This window comes from Panthera leo, chromosome B3 (genome assembly GCF_018350215.1).
Source record: "Panthera leo isolate Ple1 chromosome B3, P.leo_Ple1_pat1.1, whole genome shotgun sequence".
Classification (NCBI taxonomy): Eukaryota; Metazoa; Chordata; class Mammalia; order Carnivora; family Felidae; genus Panthera; species Panthera leo.
Window position 1 is genome coordinate 141,832,080 of NC_056684.1, and position 22,626 is coordinate 141,854,705.

Below are 22,626 nucleotides of genomic sequence, written 5' to 3' on the forward strand. Positions count from 1 at the left end.
TGAGATACGCTGGCCAGTTATAGAAGTCTTATTTTACCTGCCTAGATTGGGCTGCAGGTGGGGGTGCAAGTTTTGGAGGAGGTAGACTACAGACATTTGTTGAATGAAGACGTAACGTGTTAGGCCGTGGGGCCCTTCAGGTGGTGGGTACCCTTTGGTACCCACCGCCCAGGGAAAGAGCTGGGTGGTAGGCTGTCTGGAGTGGCTTAACAGAGGACCCAGAGGGAATCTCTGGCGCTGACCTGACCCCGTGTGTGGGAGTAGGGGTTCAGTGTGGTACAGTAAGGTAGGGCAGGGTGGGGCGTTCTTGGAAGTTGGTGGGTTGCCAAGTTTTAGCGCTGCTCCACTGCGCCATCTGCTGTCCTGGATGTGCTGGGCATCCCTGTCTTCCTCCTGACTGTGCTTCCTCTTAAAAGCACTGAATGGGGCAGAGAAAGACAGATACCCTACATGAGTTTTCACTCATATGTGGATCCTGAGAAACTTAACAGAAGACCACGGGGGAGTGGAAGGGGGGAAAAAGTTACAGAGAGGGAAGGAGGCAAACCATAAGAGACTCAAATACTGAGAACAAACTGAGGGTTGATGGGGGTTGAGGGAGAGGGGAAAGTGGGTGATGGACATTGAGGAGGGCACCTGTTGGGATGAGCACTGGGTGTTGTATGGAAACCAATTGGACAATAAATTATATTGAATATATATAAAAAAACATTGAATGGGACTCCAGACTGAAGTACTTCTTTCTAGAAACTAGGTGGCAGACATTTATTGTGTATGATGGCTCAGAATTTCAGGAAGAATCTTTTAAAGAATTTTTAAAAAGTTTATTTATTTAGAGAGCGTGCACGCTTAAGTCGGGGAGGGGCAGAGAGAGAGGGAGACGGAATCACAAGCAGGCTCTGCACTGTCAGCTCAGAGCCTGATGTGGGGCTCAGACTCATGAACTGCGAGATCGTGACTGAACTCAAGCGAGGTGCTTAACTGACTGAGCCACCCAGGTGTCCCAGGAAGAGTCTTTTAGAAAGGGGAGATTCACTGCTGTGTCAGTGTGTGTTTGGAGTGAAATTGGGGGATTCAGACCACACCTTCAAAACTGGGGGGGATTGGTTGCTTGAACACCCTAGTCTTGTGTTGTGGGTCTGTCTCCCCAGCTGGCTTGTTGTTGAGACAGGATATCTAGGCAGTGGGGGGCGAGGGTAAAGGAGGGACTGGAGGACTGGAGCACAAGGGGTGGAGGAAGGTACAGGTGACGTGCTTTTCCCACTTGGTGGGTTCTGGACCTCTTCCCATTTCAGTATTTTCAGACCTACCCTCAAAGGCCCAAATTGATCTTACGAAAGACATCTTAAAGTCCTGAATCTTTCTGTCCAGGCAGCCTATCTCCATTTAGTCGGGTCCTCTTTTATGTCTTTCAATAAAGTTTTAGTTTTCTTCCTATAGATCTTGCTAATTTTTCGCCAAAGTTGTTCCCAGATATTCCATAGTCTTCATTTGAAAAAAAAAAATATGTATCTTCTAGTTATGCCTGGTGTGTGGAAAAGCCCTCATTTAAAAAAACGTTTTTTAATTAATTATTTTTTAATGTTTATTTTGAGAGGTGGGGGCGTGAGCAGGGGAGGGGCAGAGAGAGAGAGGGAGACACAGAATCCGAAGCAGGCTCCAGGCTCTGAGCTGTCAGCACACAGCCCGACGTGAGGCTCGAACTCACGAACCGTGAGATCATGACCTGAGCCCCAGTCGGATACTTAACCGACTGAGCCACCCTGGTGCCCCAAAAAAGCCCTCATTTTTTAATGTGTTTCTTCCTAGAGTTTTCCAATCATGGGTTTGCTGGATGGCATGTTTTCTTTTAATTACGTGTGGTGGTAAATATTCTTCCATGCGTATTTTCTGACATTTGACTTTGTTTGGTCTTAGGTAGTTTGTCCTCCAACGATAGCAAGAAACTGTCTTCAATGGCCTCATTGGTGGCTTATGATGACTCAGAGTCAGAGGCTGAGACTGAGCCTGCGGAAAGTTTTAATGCTGCCGGCCAGGTGAAGGACACCTCTGATGTGGTCAAACCTCGTGGGCAGGATTTTGCATCAGAAACCCCAGGTGTGACAGAAGGGGCAGCACTGCCCACAAAGCACGGTTCTCATGAAGACCCAGCTGGCCATCGTCTCCCCCTGGTTCGGCTCTGGAGAAGTGACCCAGGATCTTGCCCCAGCCAGAGGCTACAGTGGCCCAGAACAGAGCCTGAAGCCACCTTCCCCACAGGCAAGCCTCCTCGACCTTCCCTGTGGACCAGCCACGTTCCGGCTGGCCATGTGCCCCTGGCAGCTGCCCGCTTTAAGCAGGTGAAACTCTCCTGGGGAACTTACGACTCCCCCGACCCGTCGTCCCGTGCCCAAACCAAATCTGAAACCCCAGGTAAAAATGGCAACTCTCTTCAGAGGAAAAGGTGTGAGGACTGTGTCGTGCCCTACACCCCCAAAAGATTAAGACAGTCGCAGGCATTAAGCACAGAAACAGGCGAGAGTAAAGATACGGAGGCACAGGGTCCCTCTGTGGGGCGTGCCCCGGCCCCTCTCTGTGTGGCCCCCAGAGTGTCCGAGTTTATTGAGCCATACTTGGACAGTCCGTATCGAGAAACCACGATTCCCAGGAAAGTGCTTTTCCACCTGAGAAGCCACAGGGGCCCCGTCAACAGCATTCAGTGGTGTCCAGTCTTCGCCAAGAGTCACATGCTTCTCTCAGCTTCCATGGACAAAACCTTCAAGGTAAGACTTGAGTGATCCCCCTTCTTCAGGGGCTCTTGGGAGTAAGCTGCCGGGGTATTTTGTTCTTCACGACAGTGAGGTAGGGGCGCTGCACGTTTCTGTGGGGAAATTTGTATAACTCTCTCCGTCGTGTTTGAAAGTGTGTTCTCAGTGGCCCACCTTGGATTGCAGGTTCGTTTTGTCCGCTCTTCCCCGATGCCGCCTCGCCGAGGGCACCAGAGGGTACCAGTCCTTGTCCCTTGTGGGGACACTGAGGACGCGCAGGCACGCTGGAGCCCTGGGTGGGTGAGGTCGCTGAGCGAGGGCGTCAGAGTTTCGGAAAGCAGGCCCAGGACGAGTCCCGGGCCCCTGTGAACCACGTTGAGTGTTGAGCCTCGCCAACTCCGTGCCAGGCGCCGTGCTGGTCCCTGGCCTCGTGGTAGAGGCCGTGGACGAGGGGAGAGGCTCTCCCAGCCCTCGGCTCTGGAGTGTAAGGACCAGACTCTCAGTGGGATGCAAGTGCTTTGTGAACCCGCCGGGAGGGACAGCAGCCCGGTCTTGGGGGGCTTGGTGAAGGCTTCCAGAAGGAGGGGAAGGTTCATGTGGTGAAGGGGGTGAGATGCGGCAGAAGGATGTCTTTGGCTGTATGCATGGAAGTCTTGAGGGGCCTGGTGGGGGTGAGGGTCCTGAGGTTAGGGAAGCGGGCAGGGGCCGGACCAGGGGATGGCTGCAGATGCCGTGGAGGACCTCCGGGTTCCACAGAAACTCTTTTTCCTCGTTGTTACCTATTGTATTGTATTGCATTGTATTGTATTGTGTTGTATTGTATTTATTTTAATGTTTATTTATTTTTGAGAGAGAGAGAGAGACAGAGCATGAGCGGGGGAGGGGCAGAGAGAGAGGGGGAGACACAGAATCCGAAGCAGGCTCCAGGCTCCAGGCTCCAAGCTGTCAGCACAGAGCCTGACACGGGGCTCGAACTCAGGAACCACGAGATCATGACCTGAGCTGAAGTTGGACGCTCAGCCGACTGAGCCCCTGGGTGACCCTTGTTGTTACTTATCTTAAAAGCTCCTGATGTCACGTAGACTTCCAGCGAGCAGACCCCACGTACTCAGGTATGTCGTGCGGCGGGTGCGTCACACCTCCTCTGACCTGTCTCCAGCCCCTCCCCCTCGCTCCCAGCAGCACCTAGGAAGTCACCTGTATGCAATAGGTGCCATGTAAGTGCGAGCTGAACGAACGCTTCCTGGAAAGAAAATGGCTTTGGAGTTGAGGGAACATGGCTTCAGATCCAGTCTTGCTACAGAGCACCTGGTGGGCAGGTCGGCTGGCCCCACTTCCGGTTGGTGTCTCCTCTGTAAAGGGCACAGTCGTACCTGTGTCGTGTGACCAGGTGAGAGAAACACTTACAAAACCCTGTCGCAGAGCTAGGTACCCCTCCAGGTGCTCGGTGAGTGTCAGCTTCCTCCCTCTATTTTCTTACTGTTCTGGAACCATCCTGCCCAGGACATTGTGCTTGCGAATTACGTTTTGAGCTTTTCTCCTAGGAGGCGTTTTCTGAAATGAAGAAAGGAAACCTAAGGACAGTGAGGCTTTGAAATAAGCTAAATCGATGGGTATCGTCATTTTTGAGTGACCAGTTTGGGTCATGAGCCCACTTATCTGTGTTCTCTTCTGGCGGGGCTAACAGAGTCGTTTGGGGACAGTGCCGCGCTCTGCCTTCGGTCTGAAGCCCAGGGACTTTACACTCGGGTCTTTGGTGCTTTTCCTGTGGGGGTGGGGGCTCAGGAGGCTTCCGGTGTCCCCAGTGTGCCCTGTAACAGGCTTGGTTCAATCCCATGCTGCTGGGGCTTCTCAGCGCTCCTTCCTGAGACGCTGCGCCCGCGGGGGGCCAAGTGCAGACTTGTCTCTTTCATCCGAAGCACATCTGGGGGGTTTCTGGCGGGCTCGTGTGGGCCTGTGTGGTGCCAGGCCGTGTCTGGCTGGAGTCACGGTGGTCTGGGCTCAGGGTCAGCTTTGTGACGTTGGGCAACACACTTAACCTCTCAGAGTCTGTTTCCCCCCCGATCACACGAGTCTATGAGACCTACAGTTGGCACTTCTGAGATGGGACACGTGCCCAGGCACATGTGTCTGCAGCCCCCGTCTAATGCCAGGCGCATGGTGCAGTTTTGGAGGGAGTGTGGCTACGGGTGGGCCACCTGAGGGGCACGGGCAGCCCCCTTCTAGGACCCTGGGGGGAGGGGGCGGTCTGGCAGATGTTTGGCAGCAGGGGCTGGAGGAGGAGGCGGCTCATCAGCAGGTTGCTGTGGGCAGAGACGGGTGGAGGGATTTAGGGCAGCAGGTCCAGAGGATACCTGCCACCTGCCCGCCCACCCGAGGGGTCGTGTCTGCTGATGGGAGGGACGGGCTTGGAGTCCTGTGGGGACCGGTCTGTATGTGGCATCAGCGAGGGGCCCCGAGGGCCCCGCCTGGATCACTTTTGCCCAAGTTGAGGTTTTCTAAGCGGAGGCATCCCCACTCTAGTTTTTAAACGGAGCGCGTCTGAGCGAAACCACTGATTTGGGCTGTTGTGTTTGTTCCGTCGTGTAGTGAGTGTTTGTGGACTAGATGAGTGTGCCAGGTTCTGTGCACTGGGGATGTTCTGTCCCGTTCCCTGCCCCCCCCCCCCCCCGCCCCCCCCCCCCCCCCGCCGTGGGGGACGCCGCGTCAGCCAACCAGCTGTGACACCTCGTGACCAGAAGGGGGCGCAGTTGGCCCAGCTTGGGAAGCTGCTCAGGCGCCAGGGCGGAGGGACTGCGGTAGAAAAGCCTTGCTTGGGGTGATTCACTGAGACCTGGGTCGGGGCCGTTTGCTGTGGAACTGCCCTTGGCGGGGCCAGCGCGGTTGCCGTCATGGCTGCTGGCGTCGGTGTCTCTTCTTCCCCTCTTCTTCGTGTGGGTCTTGAAAAAGCAGGGCTTTTAAAAGCCGTCCGTGCAAAGGGGCAGGCCGGGATCCTCTCTGCTTGAAGGCATTTGACGGTGTTCAGTGACAGAGTTATTCGGCAAACTGATTTTGAGCAACTTGTTAGCGCGACGAATGCGTGGCAGGGGCTGGAGGAGCCGGCCCGGGAAAACCGACCGGGGACCAGGCGCAGGCAGGGCTGGAACCCGAGAGGGGAGTCGTCAGTCGCGTGGAGCCGGTGTGCAGCCCCAGGCAGGATGGTGTTCTCCCCACCCCTAGTGTCGGGGCTGCGTGGCGCGGTCGACCTTGGGGGCCCACGGGGTGGAGGGGGTGCGGATGCCGAGCGTCGAGTGGGAACGGGGCTGTGGGCGCAGGGGGGAGTCCCGGCTTCTCACGGCCCGGTCCCGGGTGGAGAGCGGACGGGAGGCGCGGTGGGGAGAGGGTTAGAAGAGGTGCTGTGACAGGGTACGCCCCAGCTCTGTGCTCCCCTCCTAGGGTGCCTTCTTGAGCCCCCCTGCATCAGGAAGGAGGGAAGAGCTTGGGGGCCGGGGTCACGGCACTTCGGTTTGAATCCTTCTGCCGCTGACTGGCTCCGTGATCTTGGGCAAGTTCTCCGAACCTCGGCCAACGTAATGCAAAGTGCAGACAAGATAATTCTGTGTGCCTCGCTGGCTTTCTGTGAAGAAAAGATGAACTCTGGGCGTGAGCTCTGTGGGGCGGCGCCCGGCACATCATAGTAGGCACTTGCCGCGTGCTGCCGAGTTTGCTCCCCCCGGGAGTCTTGTCCCTTCCTTACCACGTCGTGGCGTCTCTTTCTGCCTGCGTAGCCACGAACCAGATCTGCTACACCTCGTAGATTTTAAGCTTCTTGAACGTGGGAACCGTGCCAGACCCATTTATATATTATCTTTAGCACCTGGCACAAAGTTTTGTACATGTTAAGTGATCAGTGAAGACTGAAAAAATCTTTCTTGGATTTTATTTCCAGCCTTTGGGGAAGGGTTTTCTCTGAAGTGCATAGATTTTATTCGCCACTAGGGGGCACAGTAAGACTTCTTATAAGCTCACTCAAGCTTCTAGAATGTGAAAGAATCCTTGATTCAAGGTAACATTTACTGAAATATGACTTCTTTTCTGATCAAGAGAAAAACAACACAATCCATCTGATTAATCTAAAGAGCGTGGAGTGCCACAGTTCCTTCGTCTCCTTAAAATGTAGCTTTGGAATTCATAAATTTCAATTGGGTACATTACAGTGGAAAGATACTTATTTTAATATGTTCTAAATGTTCTGTGAGCTGTAAAATATGCTTATATTGGTTTTGAAAAATTTACAGCTGGAGAAATTAAGTAAAATAAAACAATGACTCATAACTCCGCACTGATGCTCTGTTTTCTTTCCTGATGATCCCTTCCTGCCCCTGTGTGTAGAAGCATCTGTTTCTCACAGTTGTAATCCCAGCACGGATACCCTTTTATATACTCTTTTCATTTCCCTGTGTCCTCATTTGGCTCGACACGTTTGAATACCCACCGCACGTAAAGGTAGAATTCAAACTTTGAAGCCCTTAGAAGAAGTACAGACATGGCCTGCTGCAGCCGAACACAGGCGGCCCCAATGTCGGCCCCGCACGCGGAGCCCTCTGCTAGGCACCGGATGAATTCTCAAAGGCCCATGACATGTTTCCTGCTTCCAGGGACCACCGTCCATGCGTCGAAATCCTGGAGTTCTGAAGCACAGAAGGATTTTAAGTAAAATGTATGAATTAGGTGTTCGTTTGTTTTACAAAATGGTTTGCTTTAGGAATTCTTTCGATAACAGGCTTCCCTATGATACTTAAACCTTTCCCTTTCGGATCACAAACGTAATAAAAGCTTGTTGTGAAAAGCTTTGAAGGTGCAGAGAACACGAGGAGCGAAGGCAAACACAGCAACCGTGGCTGATCCTAACCCCGAGCTGGCGCCTCATTGGCACTGGGGGCCTCTCCTGGTCTGGACCCCCACGTTCCCGTGGGTTTACAGAGCTGGGCTCACTGCACACTATGTGCCGGTTTGGTTCTGCCCCCGCCCCCCACCATCCTTTGTGCTGTTTGTAAGGGGCATTGTCCTGCCTTATTCAAAACTTTCCCCAAACGTATTTTCAGGACTGTCTCCGATCCCAGACTTGGCTTTGTCATATCTGCGTTGTTTCCCATCATGACTTGCTTTAGTTTTTGAAATGGTCAGTACTGCCGCGGACATGGCTATACACGGGTGTCGTCTTTTCTGCTGCCTTCATGTAGTTAAGATGGGCTTTGATTTATACCCAGGCTTGCGCTAATTAATAAGGGCTTTGCGTGTGGTGAGCGGAGCCTGAATAGATGGGCAAACCTCGGGCACTGTTGTTACAAGAGACTCCTGGGTTCCTGTTCCCTATCTGGTGCTTGGTAGCTGGGTGACTTTGGGAAAAATCACCTTGCCTCTCTGATTCCCCCATTTTCTCACTGGTAAATGGGTAGAATGGCTGCTGGTTAGGGTTGTTGCTATGTAGAAGAGATGAAGAGATACAGCTCGATGCCTAGCATATGGGAGGGGCTGAAGAAACACTTTCCTGACTCCCCTGGTCCTTTATTGATCAATTAGGGAAAAAAGAAAAAAGAAAAAAGATGAGTCACTCAGAATTCTCCAACTTAATGTAACTCTTGCGTTTGTGCATCTTTTAATGGTCTGTCTATAGATACATGTTTTTCCAAGCGTTTCAATGTCAGTACTCCTGAGACAGATACTTTTAAAACTCAAAAAGTTTTTGGGTTTGTTTGTACCAAGCTGTTTACCTCCTCCCTTTTCTTTAAAAAACATTTTTTTTTAAAATGTTTTATTTATTTTTGAGTCAGAGAGACACAGAGCATGAGCAGGGGAGGGACAGAGAGTAGAGGGAGACGTAGAATCTGAAGCAGGCTCCAGGCTCCCAGCTGTCAGCACAGAGGCCGACGCGGGGCTCGAACCCGCGAACCGTGACATCATGACCTGAGCCGAAGTCAGATGTTTAACCGACTAAACCACCCAGGCGCCCTGTACCTACTCCCTTTTCTTGAACTGCACATTTGGAAAGCATATACCGGAGGGCTGGCTCCGTGTCTCTGAACTGATCACGTTTAAAATGTGATCGAAGATGGGGCGCCTGGGTGGCTCAGTCGGTTAAGTGTCCGGCTTCAGCTCAGGTCACGATCTCGCGGTCCGCGAGTTCGAGCCCCGCGTCGGGCTCTGGGCTGATGGCTCAGAGCCTGGAGCCTGCTTCCGATTCTGTGCCTCCCTCTCTCTCTGCCCCTCCCCCGTTCATGCTCTGTCTCTCTCTGTCTCAAAAATAAATAAACGTTAAAAAAAAAAAAATTTAAAATGTGATCGAAGAAAGTGAATCGGGCAGCAGTCTGCCTGCTCTCAGAGCGTGTTGTGTCTGGGCGTCCGGCAGCACTGGGAGGAGTGGTTTCACACCTGAAGAGGCCCAGGAGTGAGTCTGGGGGCCAGGAGGAGGCACCCACCGAGGTCGGCACCAGGCTCAGATGGGTCTCAGGCCCCCTTCCCATATGCGTGTGAAGGAAAGGATTTTGTTCTGGAGGCTGAAGGCCCAGATTGGGAGTCTCCCTGTGCTGCTCGCCAGCTCTGTGGCCTCTGGCAGTGAGTGCCATTGAGGGGCTGGAGAGAGCTCACCATCCCTGAGTTCTTGTCATCTGCTAGGAATGGTTCCCTACTCTCCAGCTCCCCTTCGCACAGGCCTGTGAAGCAAGGGCTGGTCTTACTCCCACTTTCCAGACAAGGAAGCTGAGGCCCAGAGAGGTTAAGGGATTTGTCTGTGGTCACACAGCTGGCAAAGTGTAGAAACAAGATGGGAAGCTGTCAGAGCAAATACACTCTGATGAGTCTTTTGCCTCTGAAAATAAAGGATGGGAAGACATAGCCCCTTGTCCACGTGGTGCCCAGGCTCTGTCCCAGCTTGAAAGTCTTGTGGTTCTGTTAAGGGACATAAGGAGAAGAGATGATTTCCACTGTGGTTTGGATTTGCATTTTTATGTATTACAGGATCCCGTTGATTTATCATTGTTAGCGGATCTGATTATATTAGGGTATCTTAGATGTGCTTTGTAGAAAGTAATACATCTCAGACTCAAAGACAAGGAATTTATGGATTCAAGTGCCAGAGTGAAGGTTTATTTCAGTTTTGAAAGAATTATTCTTGATGGATTTTACAAAATGAGGTGGAGAAATGATTTGATGTGCAGAGTGAGGAGTCGTGGGGCATTATGCAGATGATTGGCAATTTATTCCAAGCACGAGGCAAATCTATTGGAAATGAGAGCCGCACAGCTGGGGAGGAGGGTTGGGCTGTGGTGGTGGGCGTTTGGTATTTGGGGAGTGAATGATTAACAGTGCACTGAGGGTAATTAGGCGAAGGCGAGGAGAGAATGGGTGGTGCGTGTGCGTGCGCCTGCGCGCGCGTGTGTGTGTGTGTGTGCAGAGCTCATCTGGGTCCGTCTTCGTTTGACAGGGGCCCAGAGAGGGGAACACACTGGTCCCGGGGCACACAGTGAGGTCAGGTGGTCATGTGGACTTGGAGCCTTGTGTAGGAAGTGTTCTGATGCTTCTCCCTCTGGACACCGTTTGCTCCTCTCCCTTCCCACCTTTTGTGTATTTTCGGTCCGGGGAAAGTTCATGATCATCTCAGTCGTCCCAGGGGTGGGAGTGAGGGCCTCAGGCTGGCCGACAGCGGGGCTGCCGAGCCTCTGGGAATTGCTGTGAGATCCTGAGCTGGAACCTTCTCTTCGTGGGAAGTGAAGGTTGTTGGTTTTTTTTTTTTGACACTCCTCTCCCCCATATGAAAGCTGCAACGTTTCCGAGGCCAACACATGAGACATTTCCCACTTTCCGTTTGCTTGCCAGAAGGGCCTTGCAAGCTTTCTCCTTGCAGAAAAAACCCCTGGGTTGCAGGAGGAATAAGAAAAGGAGACTGTGGCAGAACCCAAACTGTGTTGTCTGCTCTTTGAAAACTTCATTCCGTTGAACTTTAACAGTTCACTGTACCCGGGGCAGGGCCGTGTGCCTGCCAGATGCTGACAGGGAGAAAACAGTGCCGTGTGAAGGTGCAGACTCTGTCCTCAGGGAACCAGCCTCATCCAGTCTCATCCGGTGTCATTAAGGGAAGAATAGAGCAATTTGGGAAAATGCTTTTAATGTAATTGAAAAATGCAGATTGCAAAATTGGCCCGGTTAGGAATTGAGACAGTCTAGTAAATTATTTCTTGCTGCTTTTAAAACCTGGACACAGAAGACTCTTAAAGGCCACCATCTAGTGCCCAGTGATGGCTTTGTCCTCTTGATTAAAAAAAAAAAAAAGTTATTTTAGATTGAACTTAGTTTTATCGTAAAAGTAGTCAAGTTTTGGGAAAAAATCCAAAAAAAGTAGAAATGAAAAATGTAATTGTAGGTCCTCCACTCAAGCATAACAACTGTGAATGTTTTGTAAGCAGTTTTTCCTTTCAGTATTCTTTTCCCCTGAGCATCGGCTGGCTTTAATTATACTGTAGGTACTTTGTTTTTGTAAGCAGCATTTAAAAATTACGTGACGGTTATTCCCCCCCTGCAAACTGCTAGTATTTTTACCCCTTAAAAGGAGGGGTGGGTAAGTCAGTCCAGCCTCCCAGCCTTTCCTCGCAGCTTCTGCTGTCTCTGCTCAGGCATCTCTTCCAGACGGAGACCCCCGAATGGGGGCAGTGGGGTGGGGTGCAGGGGCGAGGGCACCGGGGTATGGTCAGAAGTACATGTGAGGGAGGCCAGTGGTGTCAGCCCAGGACCCTGGAAGCCTGCCTTCACACAGCCTCCCTCCAGCAAGCTTCCTCAGGTTTCTCGACGGGACAAGATCAGAGAGAACACGCCTCAAGTCCCTCCCCGCGTGCTGTGACCCAGGCTGAAAAGCAGGAGGACCAGATGGCCGTAGGCACCTGGCAACAAAGTGGCCCTAGCCGGGGTTCCTGGTGCTGCTTCCAGGCCCGTCTTCCCTCACTCGGGGTGAGGCATCAGGGACCATCCCCCCCCCCCCCCCCCCCACCATGGACCTTGGGCCACAGAGAGACGGCAGTACCCCTGGGCTGCCTGTCAAGGGCTTCAACCTGGGGACTCTGATTATTTGGGTGGTCTGTGTATCCCTGGATGTATAGAGCTTCTGCTAGCCTTCTTTTCTTTCTAGTTTTTGATCTCTCTGCCTTTTTCTGTTTTGTTTTTCTGGGAAATTTCCTCCACCTTCTCTTTCAATCCTTTTTTTTTTCCTTTTTGTATTTCTGCTGTCATATACTTAAACTGTTTTTTTACTGAAGTATAACTTATATTCAGGAAAGTGTTCTATTCTGATCTATCATATTTTTACATTCCAAGAGCTGTTTCTCGTTTTCTGAATGTTCCTTTTTTTGAAGAAGATGTCATTTTTTTTTTATTGCATATTTACAAGGTCTTTTCTTAGCTCTTGGAGCTCTTTGAAAGTTTTGCTGTGTTTTCGAAAATGTTTCTGCCCCTTGTCACCTCCTTTTCTCTTTTGTTTTGGTGTCTGTGGTTCATGTGCGGGACATTCTGCCGCTCATTCCTGTTCAGGAAGGAGGCCCGGAAACACTGATCTGACCAGAGGCTCAGTGTGTGTGTGTGCGCGTGTGTGTGTGTGCACGCACACGCACACGCACACGCACACTCACGTGGATGGGGCCTGTCCACAGGGAGGTTGCTGCAGGGTGATGAGCCGGCCGGTGCTTAGGACAGGACCCCCACGTGGGAACCCCTCTAGGTGTTTTAAGTAGCCTGGTCAGTATCCCAGACGTGACTCTTCACGCCCCGGCTACCCCCGTTCCAGCACCTGAGCGGGAAGAGGGCGGGGGGTCTCTGTGCGTGCTGTGCAGACGTCCTGCTGTCTGTGGTGGCTTCCCGCTGCCTTTTTCCACTCCTGTCTGGCGCACACCTTTTCCTCCGAGTGCACGGATCTACTTTGTTCTTTGTAGTGGCTACGTGGCCTTCCGTTTGTGACACACGCCATCATTTATGTGTAAATGTGACCGTGTCTTCTTCCCCTTGACAGCGGTAGAATTATTAACTTTTTTAAACGTTCACTAATCGGGTGGTGTCTTGTGTGAGAACCAAATGAATCCATTTACGTAAGTGCAGCTCCTTCAGAAGCGAGCCGGCACCTAGTTAATGCTAAATAAGTGTCTGTGGCCCTGGGTCTTGTCCATCAATCTCCTGCAGTCGTAGTATTTCTCTTATCTGTCAGTTTACCTAGAACAGTATTGACCTGTCATCATATCCATACCCCCTACGGTGTGTTGTTTGATTTTGAGTTTTGGTGTTTCATTATTATCATTATCATTATTTACAGAGAAAACCTGACTTTTTTTTGTGGTCAAGTCCACGGACCTTTCCCTTTGTAATTGTCCTGTGGCTTTAGAGCGTGGCATGTCTTCCCCCATCATCTCGAGATCTGATAAATAGTCACCTATATTTGACCTTCATCTAGCAGTGATTAGCTTGAGCCAGTTTCAATTCTCGTCATCTCTTCCAGGCTTTCTGTGGGTCCGGGGCAGGCAGTGCCCGCCGTGATGAATGTGTGCTCAGTGCCAGGGATCGATTGGTATATTAAGAAGCAGCCCTGCTTTGTGACGCTCCCCCACACTGATGCTGGCTACTAATGATTTAAAACGACCTTCTTCCCATCCAGCTTATTCCGCAGGGCACGGGTGCACCACGGCCGCCCCAACCTTTCCTCAAAAATGAAATGTTGTTTCTGACCGTGAAAGAAATACGTGTACGCTATGGAAAAAACAGGAAGGTATAAAGGAAAAAATTGTCCATTATCTCTGCACCCAGAGGCAACGACTGTAGACTTTTGGTGGATTTCCATCCAGTCTTTGAAAATAAAAGGCAACGTGGTTGAGTTCCAACTATCCGTGTAATTTTAAACCCTTCTTTCCCCCCACGTACTGCCAGCAGCCGGGTTTTAATGCCGTGACTCATTGCGGTGGTTTCCAGTGTGGTCTGTGAGCCCCTCGGGGGTCTTCGGGGTCCTTTCATGGGGTCCAGGGGGGTGAAAATTGTTTTCATAATAGCACCTAGAAGTTGTTTGCCGTTTCCACTCTCGCCCTCTCATGAGCGTCCATGGAGTTTTCCAGAGGCTACGGGACGTGTGCTGTTACAATAGATTAAATACGGAAGCGGCTCTGCGAACCCAGCTGTCTTGTATTAAGCCAGCCATTAAGGAGATTGCAGAACCGTCAAGAGTGCCTTCTCACTGAATTTTGTTTTTTGTCTTGGAAAATATAATTATCTTTCATAAAACATGTTATTTATGTTGACATGTAATGGGCTTCCTAGCGTCACGTTTACATAAGTTAATATTTTTAAGTGTTCTCAGTTTTGATTTCAAATATGCTAAATACAGATGGAAAATAACCCTCATAAACAGCAGCTTTTTGGAGTCCCCGCTAACTTTAGAGAGTGTAAAACGGTCCAAGCAGACGCCTTGAATAGCATGGTTTTATCTGCGTCTGTAATTTCATTTTAGGTGGCTGTACGTATTGCTAATAACGGTGTCACGCCGCGGCTCTGGGGGATGTGCGTCGCTGCCTCCTCCTGCTTGGTTAGATTTACAAACGGTGTGACCAAGACATGATCCAGGAGGGCCCTGGCCTCCCTTGCCCACCCCCCGCCCCCCCGTCCCTTCCCTCTGCCCTCCCTTCTCCCCTCCTGAAGGTGATTTGATAGCATTCCAAAACGACGGCAGCGAATCTCCCAATTCCAACATACACCTCAATTGTGATTATCCTTTTAACACGCTCCCACCAATTTCTGGTCCATACGGCCTTGTGTTTTTCACAGAGCGCGCACACACTTTTGCAGCCTGCTTCTCCCACGTCACATTCTCCCCCAGCCTCTCCCGCCGCAGCGCCACCAGCCGCCTCTGTGTCTTTGCAGGGCCGTCAATTTGTGCTGGTTCCATGATGCTCTATCGAGTTGATTAACTGTAATTTACTTAGCCGTCCTTGGACACTTAGGTGGTTTCTAATTTTTGCTATTATAGATAATGGTGAAGTGGTTATCTTCATGCATGAAATCCTTTTCTGTTGGATTATTTCTTTCGGATTCATTCCCAGAAGTAGGACTGCTGGGTCAAAGGCTTGTACGTTTTCATGGGTCCAGATACGTCTCCCGTCAGATTGCTTTCCAAAAGGATTATACCAATTTGCGCTGCCACTGCAGAGCCTGCGTAATAGCCAACTATTTTGCTTAACTATCATGCCTAGAATTTTCCCTTGGAGCCCCGAAGGGGCAAAGGCCCTTCTCTAAGTGAATGTGATCTATAATTATTTAGACTAACACCAAAATTGCTTTCAGAACATTTTTAACCTGCTGAGTTTAGAATTCTAATTCGCATACAAGCCAGCATTAACAGTATCACAAGGAGCAATTTCTCTCCCTGCTCACAGTGTGTTTACACAGCCCGACAACTGCGGGGAAAACTGAAGAGCTTTTATAAACACAAGTGGTCTCTTTCTGAACTAGTTGAAGTGTTATTTTGAAAGGTACAGAAACACAAATTAAAACACATTTTCATTGTAACCTTTGGTTAGAAAAGTTGTTTGTTTTCGTCCTGGTCTCTTTCCGTGTTCTTTGCTCTCATTCAAGTGTGTTTGAAATGTCCTGGCTCCTTGGAGTCTTGCCATGATGCCGCCGGCCTGGTGACAGGGACAGGCGGGGGAGCACGGTGGCTGTCCTCAGGTGCCGGCGGGGCTGCGGTAGGAAGAGGAATGGGTTGTACTCTGGTTCGCTCCTAGCGCAAAAGCAGGACTAATGGTGGAAACTGCGGGGGAAGAGGTTGGCGTCGTGTGAGGAAGAACTTTCCAGAACTCAGGACCGGTCCCCCTGGGGAGCGGATTCCTTGGGAAGGGGTGGGGATGGAAGGGTTCAGCGCAGGTGGGAGCCCACGTTGCCCGTGGGCCGGGAAGTAGATGCAAGCAGGGGTCAGGGACTCTAAGGGCCCTCCTGGGATGATGTGCGCCCTGGCGGCTGTTTGCTGTCCCGGACAGAGCCCCGGGCCCGGCCCGGAGCTCGGGGGCTGGAGCCTGACCCGGCGCCACGCTCGGTGCGCCGTGGGCACTCGGATGAGGTAGGCACGTCGCCTCCCTGAGCTCTCTGGGCTTTCCACGTTCTCATCTGTGAAATAATTACCTCACAGGGCTGAAGGGATCAGACGAGGTTAGACGTGTGAAGCCACCGTGTAGACTGTAAAAGCCCTTACAGATGGAAGGTGTTATCAAGAACTTCAAGCCAGGGTTTATTCTATAATTGCCTCCTAGGCCAAGTTCTTAAGCATGGAGGTTTGCAATGCAGTGTGCCTCCGGTAACCTTGATTCGTTGAACACGTGATACGGTGCGCGCCCTGGACGTCGGCAGGCCCGTCGAGGAACCTGGGCTCCTCGAGATGTGGCTTCCTGTTTCGCGGCTCCGCAGTGTGATGTTGGCTCCTGGTGGCTGGGGCGGTAGACCTGGACTGCTGTGTGGCCAGCGAATCCCTTGGGCCTTGTGTTAGGCTGTGTGTGTGTGTGTGTGTGTGTGTGTGTGTGTGTGTGTGAGCGAGCAGTGAGGGCCCCAGAGATCAGGTGCCACAGAGTGTGTGAGAGAAATGGCCCTTGGAGTCTGTGCCAGGAGACTTGGTGTCTCTGCTTCTGTCTTCATTTGGTCGTCCGTTGGTCCAGTCATTGATGAAATGCTGGGCTGTGTACAGGCTCTGGGCTCAGAGGGCACCGGCCATACCCTTGCTGGCAAGAAAGCTAACGGGGGCCAGGCGTGGAAACGGACCAGGGCGTTAAAATGTGACAGGCCCTCCAGGGGCCATCTGTGATGGGTCTGGGCATGCAGTGGGGAGTAGGGTGGGTCTGTTGGGGTCAGGGCACAAGGGGAAGGGGAAGGTTGAGCTGGGTCTCGGAAGGTGAGGGGTTGAGTAGCCAGCTCGGTGGGGAGGCTAGCCCTGTGCTGCATGACGGCCATGCTGCAGGGAAGGTCCCGTGCCGGCAGGTCTGGGCAGTGTTGGTGTCCACTGAAGGGAGCCAGGCTGGTCCTGTTGTGGGCTGTAGGCCTGCACAGTCGGGGGCCACACCAGGGCTTTGTGCCTCATTTACTGACAGCGGGGGCACAGGACAGTCCCCCTGTGGGCCTGAGCCCCGGCCCCTTCCTTCTGACTGTGGCTCTGTGTAAGTTACAGAAGTCTTGGGACCTTTGTTTCTGCATCAGTAAGTGGGGGTAATGATAGCATCCGCCTCACTTGTCTGAGGTTTAAACAAGGAAAATTGTGGGGAACTCTTTGGAGGGTACCAGGCACGTAGCGAGCCCTTCATCATGTAAGCTGACAGCAGCAGTGGCAGTGGCCTCCTCGTGCCTGGTTTACAGAAGAGAAAAACTGAGTACCAGAGAGGGACATTGAGGGGCATGTAGCTCCTGAACACAGAGCTGGTGTTTGAACTCACTCTTTTCTGCCTCTGTGTTCTGGGGCGGTTCTGTGTCACCTTCCTGCTTGGGAGTTCCGGAAGGTAGTCAGGTGAATGTGGGCAAGGTCGTTAATCTTTTGGAGTCTTAATTAGTTCACCTACAAAATGGGCAGAACTCCAATATAAGTTCCACGATGCAGGGACGTTGTTCTCCTGATTGTTGTCTCTCGAGTTCCTGGAGGAGAGCTGAACACATAGTAGGTGCTTAAAAACACTTGTGCATGAATGAATAACCCCTACTCAGTCTACCATACTCCTGTGGGCCTCCGTGAACCTCAGGCTATGGGCAGTCTCGGGGCTGGTCTTGCCTGCATGCCGTGGCCCTTCCCTTGCGGGAAGCATCCCTGGGTGGTGGTGGGGGGGGGGGGGTAGCACGCTTTGGAGGGGGGCTTTGAGGACTGTAGCCGGGAGCTAAATCAAAGTGGTGATTACTCCCAGTCTGCTGAACTGCGTGCGTTTATACTCCCAGGTAATGGGCTTGGTCGCTCCTTGCAGCTCATGTGTTTATTTATTGTTTATTTATAAATCATAAATCCAGAAAGGATTTGAGGAGGCTTACAATAAAAGATACGAATACAGTAAAGCTGTTAAAACAAAACAGACCATGGAAAGCCACCCTGAAAAGAGAAGGAGACACATCAGTCAAGATCAGAGCTGACCACGTTTCAGGGCTGGCGCCTCCCATCTCGCCCTGCACGTTCTCGCAGCTCTGGGGCAGGGGTGAAGGGAATGAAGCCGGCACGAGTGGCTCTGTGTGGGGACATGGGCCAGCTGGACGGTGCTCAGAGGAAGGCAGCTTCCTTCAGGGCTTCAGATCCCGGGATGAGCTCTGAGGGTCAGAGGGGAGGCCAGGGCGGGGTAGGGGGAGTGCATTTCTTTAGAAGCCAGCCTGGGGGGCATTGAGGTGCAGCCAGGGCTGTGGGCCCCTGGACCACACTGCCTGGCCGCTTTTCTGCAGTTCAGTTTTTCTCCTGCCAAATGGCAACAGTAATACTTACCCGGCTCAAAGAGTTCAAAGAGCCCTTGTGAGGATTACACGCGGCAGTGTTTGACCTGTGGGACCCGGCACTTGGAAGGTGCAGTTGCGAATTTGCCCTGTATGGGCTGTGGTTCCTGTGGTGAATGTCGTCCTGGGTGGAGGGCTTGGCTCCTTCACTTGGGCTTCCACGTTCGGAGGAGGGGCGCCGGATGGGGGGACAGGATGGCATGTCCCTGCATTGCCCTCGGCCCGGTCCATACTGACGCCGTCCACCCTGAGCGTGGACTGTTCGTTATTGCTTAAAAACACTTGCGAAGTTCGAGGCGAAGGGAACATACTTTTTAATTATTTCCCTACTTGTCTCTGGCACTGCTGTTGTCAAGGAGACCAAAACCTTGGAAAAGCTTTTCAGCTTCCCGGTCGGAAGAGGATACTTGCACAGCGCTTATGTCTGTGGAAATGGACCTGTCGTTCTGTAACAAAATCTGCTCTTGAAAGGACTGGCTTCCTTCACTTCTTACAGATAGAACCTTTTGGCCTTTTAACACAAGATGCAAGGTTGTTATCAGTATTTTCTCCCTGAAAAGAACTGCCTGCATTCTTGCTCCATAGTATTTCATTCATTCGGCATCTGATGCCAGAGTTGGGTGCTGGGGATGGGGGTGGGGTACAGAGATGAGTAGGGTGTCTCACCCTTCCTTGAAAGACTCTGGGACTCTGGGAAGAAGGAACAGGTAGACAAATACACTGTAGCATCATACCTGCTCCGGTGGGGTGGAGGATGAAATGCTACGGGGCGCAAAGGACAGCCCCAGCGAGGGGCAGCGCCAGCGAGAGTCACAGGGAGTCTCGGGGGATGGGTAGAAATAGTTCAGTAGCAAGGAAATGGAAGAGCATTTTGGGTAGAGGGAACAGACTAGGTGAAGGCTAGAGGGTGTGGAGGAATGTGCTGCCAGCAGCTGACTGCAAGGCAGTTAGGTGAGGGTGCTGGGCTGGACACGTAAAACAAGGGAGCGAGACTGGAGGAGACTTGGGAGGCGGGAAATCAGGAGTGTGGAGTGTGACGGGGTCGTATCTGTTTTTGCACAGGTGCGCAGGGCCCTTGCTCCGTGACGCTCCGTGATGCGTGGAGGCTCGTCTCCTTGTGGCTTCACTTCACACGGAAGGGACACTGCTAACACGCTTTGAATGTAGCATCGCACTTCTTTAGGATAGTTAAGCCCTTTCAAGGGCATTGGTTTTCTATGAGAAGGAAATAAGTCATTGTCAGAAAAACAGGAGTCTTGCTTTTAGGCAGCCCTTGTTATTTTCCTTTTAAAACTTTGGAAAATAATTGTAGGCGTACAGAAGGGTTGTAAAATTCAGAGAGTTTCTGTATATTTGTCACTCCCCTTCCCCTCCGTCTTACATAACCCTGGTACGTTTGTCAAAACTAAGAAATCGGTGTCAGTGTAACTGTCAACTGTAGAGTTTTTCAGATTTCACCAGTTTCCCCACTAATGTCCCTTTTCTCTTTCAGGATCCAACCCAGGGTCTAACGTTGCGTTTAGGGCTCTTGTTACTTTTGTTGTTAATGGTTTTGGGTCAGGGTGAGGGGCAGGGGCAGGGAGCCGACTGAATCTCTGCCCCGCTGAATCCTGAGCAAGGCCCGCAGAGGCTTTTCACCTCAGTGAGGCTCACTGTGCTCCCTTCCCACGGGCCAGTGGCGCTCTAGTGATCACAGATCTCCATGCCTGCTCGTTTTCTTCCTGTTTTCCTTCCAGATTGAAGCCAGCCAGACCTGTGGACTCGTGTTGACCTTAGTGAGGGCTTAGTGAGTGACCTTAGTGTGTGTTAAGGCACTGACTGGGAGTGACGTGTGACATTTAGTGAAGGAAATGAGAACATTCTTTGAGTGCAGGTAGACGCACAGCCTCAGACAGAAGTCCCTACTTTCCTTTGGTCCCCTCCTTGTGTCGCACTCCTCCCTGCCTCTCCCTCTCGCCTCCTTTCTTTACCTTTTCTATCCTGCCTTCTCTGGCCTTCCACTGCGCCCCCCCCATCCCCCGCTCTTCCCCCTTTCCCTCCCCGCTTCACCCCCCCCACCTTGTGCAGCTTCCATGCCCTTCCTCCTTTCGTTTCCCTGAGACAGGCCAGTGAAGCTGTTGCCACGGAAACAAGCCCAGCAGAAGCTCTGCTCTGCTTTCTGGATGCTTCTAACGATGGTGACGCAGATACTGTTGAGTTCTAGAATCAGCTAAGCCCTAGCCTGTGGCCTCTGGAGTCCCTTCATTTTCCAAAGGCCAGACTGGTGCCCCAGCTCATAATTCTGTCCAGTAGATGGTCATTTTTGATTTGGAAACTTCAAAATTTGAGTAATCCATTTTCCTGTTGCTCCAGAGGACCGGTTGCAACCGCTATGAAAAATATTCAGCTGACTTTACTTATATTAGCGGAGGGAGAGCACTGCACAGCGGAAGGTGCTGGTGCCGTGGGTTCCGCGAGTAACTAAAGTTTCAGGTGGGATGTGGGTCTACACATTTGCTCAGTTCTAGGGATGGATGACTGATTGCTTTTCAGAGATGTTGGGGGACAGAGAAAATAGAATCGGGGCCTTAGAAAATCTTCAGATACTGAGTTTCACTCAACAAATGTTCAGGGAGGACTTGCGGGTCCCAGCCCAGGGAGGGGTCCGTCCTGGAGCCACAGGGCTGTGTGTGTGTGTGTGTGTGTGTGTGTGTGTGTGTGTGTGTGTGTCGGGCAGCCTGTGCTTTACCAGAGTAGCTGACACTCCCTGACGTTTGTCAGAGTGATCAGTGAGCCCGGTTCTTCGGCACAACTGCGTGCCCGCATGTGAAGTAGGCTTTCTGGGCCCCTTGGAGGGCTCTTGGCTTCTGGACCCTCGTGGAGCCGGTTTATGGCGGCAGCAGCCCTGTTCCTTTCTGTTTGTTCAGGGTTTGACTTAGGCTCGGCTTGTTGGCATTAGCTCGGATTTGGAATCTTGCCATTCAGCCAACACCAGCTAATAGCCCAGCGGGGAAGAGTTAGTTCGTGGATTATGTTTAAGTTAGTACTTATTCCCAAAGGTAACTTTGCTTAATAAAAACCTTAAGCCTTTATTACTGTGCTTATGGGTATCCTGGCTCCAGGGTGTGAAAATAAGACTTATAAAATCCAACCGTTATCTGTGGAAATGCAAAAACATTTTCATTAATAGAGGGTGTGATAAAAAGCAAAGGCTCGTTCTGTCTGTGCCTAAATGGTCTTTCTGCACTTGGGTCTTTTTATTTTCATACTCATTTCGGGCTTATTTAAGTATCGCCCGTTCAGTAGTGAATTTTAAAGGAAGGAAGCTTTGGCGTGTGAATAACTTCACCACTACCCACAATGTTTCCAGTCAGTTGCTGTGACTTAAGTTGATAATGGACCCCACACAGCAGTCACTAATGGATGATAATCTGGAGTGTTTTTGCTATTGTTGTTTTTATTTTAGAAGAAAGGTTTGAAATTAGCATAGTAAATCTCTGTGGGATCTTTGCAAATAAAAGAATATTCACGTTAAAAACAACTTTCAGGAAAGATGTATGGTAATGAATAAAACATCAGTGAGTGAAAATAAGCGTGTTTAATTATTCAAGTAGAAGTAGTAATTTAAACTAATTATTGCTTGCGGATTTCATAATTCAGTTTTTGTCTCGCAGTAATATTTCCTCTGGGCCTCCGGGGCGCGTCGGCGGCATGCTGGAGCAGGCGGGGCCTCTCCCCGGCCCCCGGCGGCCGGCCGAGGCCTCTGCTGCACGGAGCTGCCTCTGCCGGGCCTCCTTGGTGGCCGCAGTCCCTCCTGGATCCCCCCGGTGCCACCTAATTAAGCATTTCCTTGCTTATCACCTCTGGTGGCTTCGGGAGTCTCAGACCAGGCCGGCACACGAGTTCTCCGTGTCCTGGGGGCGGGACCCCTCCCTTCCCCCCCATTGTCTTCGGCTTCCCTGTCCCTTCCACAGCTCTGGCAGAAGTGACCCTGAGCCCACGTCCCCACGTCCCCACGTCCCCACGTCCCCATTTCTCCATGATGCAAATCCTTGTCCATCTGGGCTGCCTCCAGTTCTGTCTCCTCTGGGCGCCCCCCTCCACTCTTCCTCCCCCCCACCCCCAACCTCCCTGCTCCAGAATCAATCACTTCTTTCTTCCCATAGCTTTGTACTGACAGGTTCTTGTGGTTCTTTTAAAAACCGTCTGTGTTGGTTTTAATTTTTTCTTGGTTGGATCCTAAAAGAAAAACTGTCCATGTAGAGGAACTGAAAAGTACTAGAGATTTTAAGAAGCAGGGGCATGGTGAGTCACCCCTAACTCACACTCCTGGTGGCTCTCTGCCCTCTTCTCTGGATGCCGGTGCCCACCCTTTCCCCCTGCAGTTCTGGGCTCTCATCTTAGT

General features: G+C 51.5%; 1 protein-coding gene and 1 long non-coding RNA gene across 12 annotated transcripts in view; one reads left to right on the top strand and one right to left on the bottom strand.

Annotated features, from left to right (window-relative positions):
- The window catches only part of WDR25 (WD repeat domain 25), a 140,618-nt gene that overhangs the window by 3,472 nt on the left and 114,520 nt on the right, over positions 1-22,626 (top strand). For 7 of the 11 annotated variants that reach the window (XM_042944265.1, XM_042944274.1, XM_042944275.1 and 4 more), the window contains one exon: positions 1,918-2,762. In XM_042944265.1, the coding sequence (XP_042800199.1) occupies positions 1,918-2,762 (845 nt within the window). The remainder of the gene's footprint in view (positions 1-1,917; positions 2,763-22,626) is intronic. The other 4 variants (XM_042944266.1, XM_042944270.1, XM_042944272.1 and 1 more) reach the window with 1 other exon arrangement.
- Positions 17,736-21,194, bottom strand: LOC122223130. Its single transcript, XR_006204061.1, has 3 exons — positions 20,301-21,194; positions 18,235-19,457; positions 17,736-17,853 (listed from the first exon to the last, which is right to left on the bottom strand). It is a non-coding gene; the product is annotated as an uncharacterized LOC122223130 (long non-coding RNA).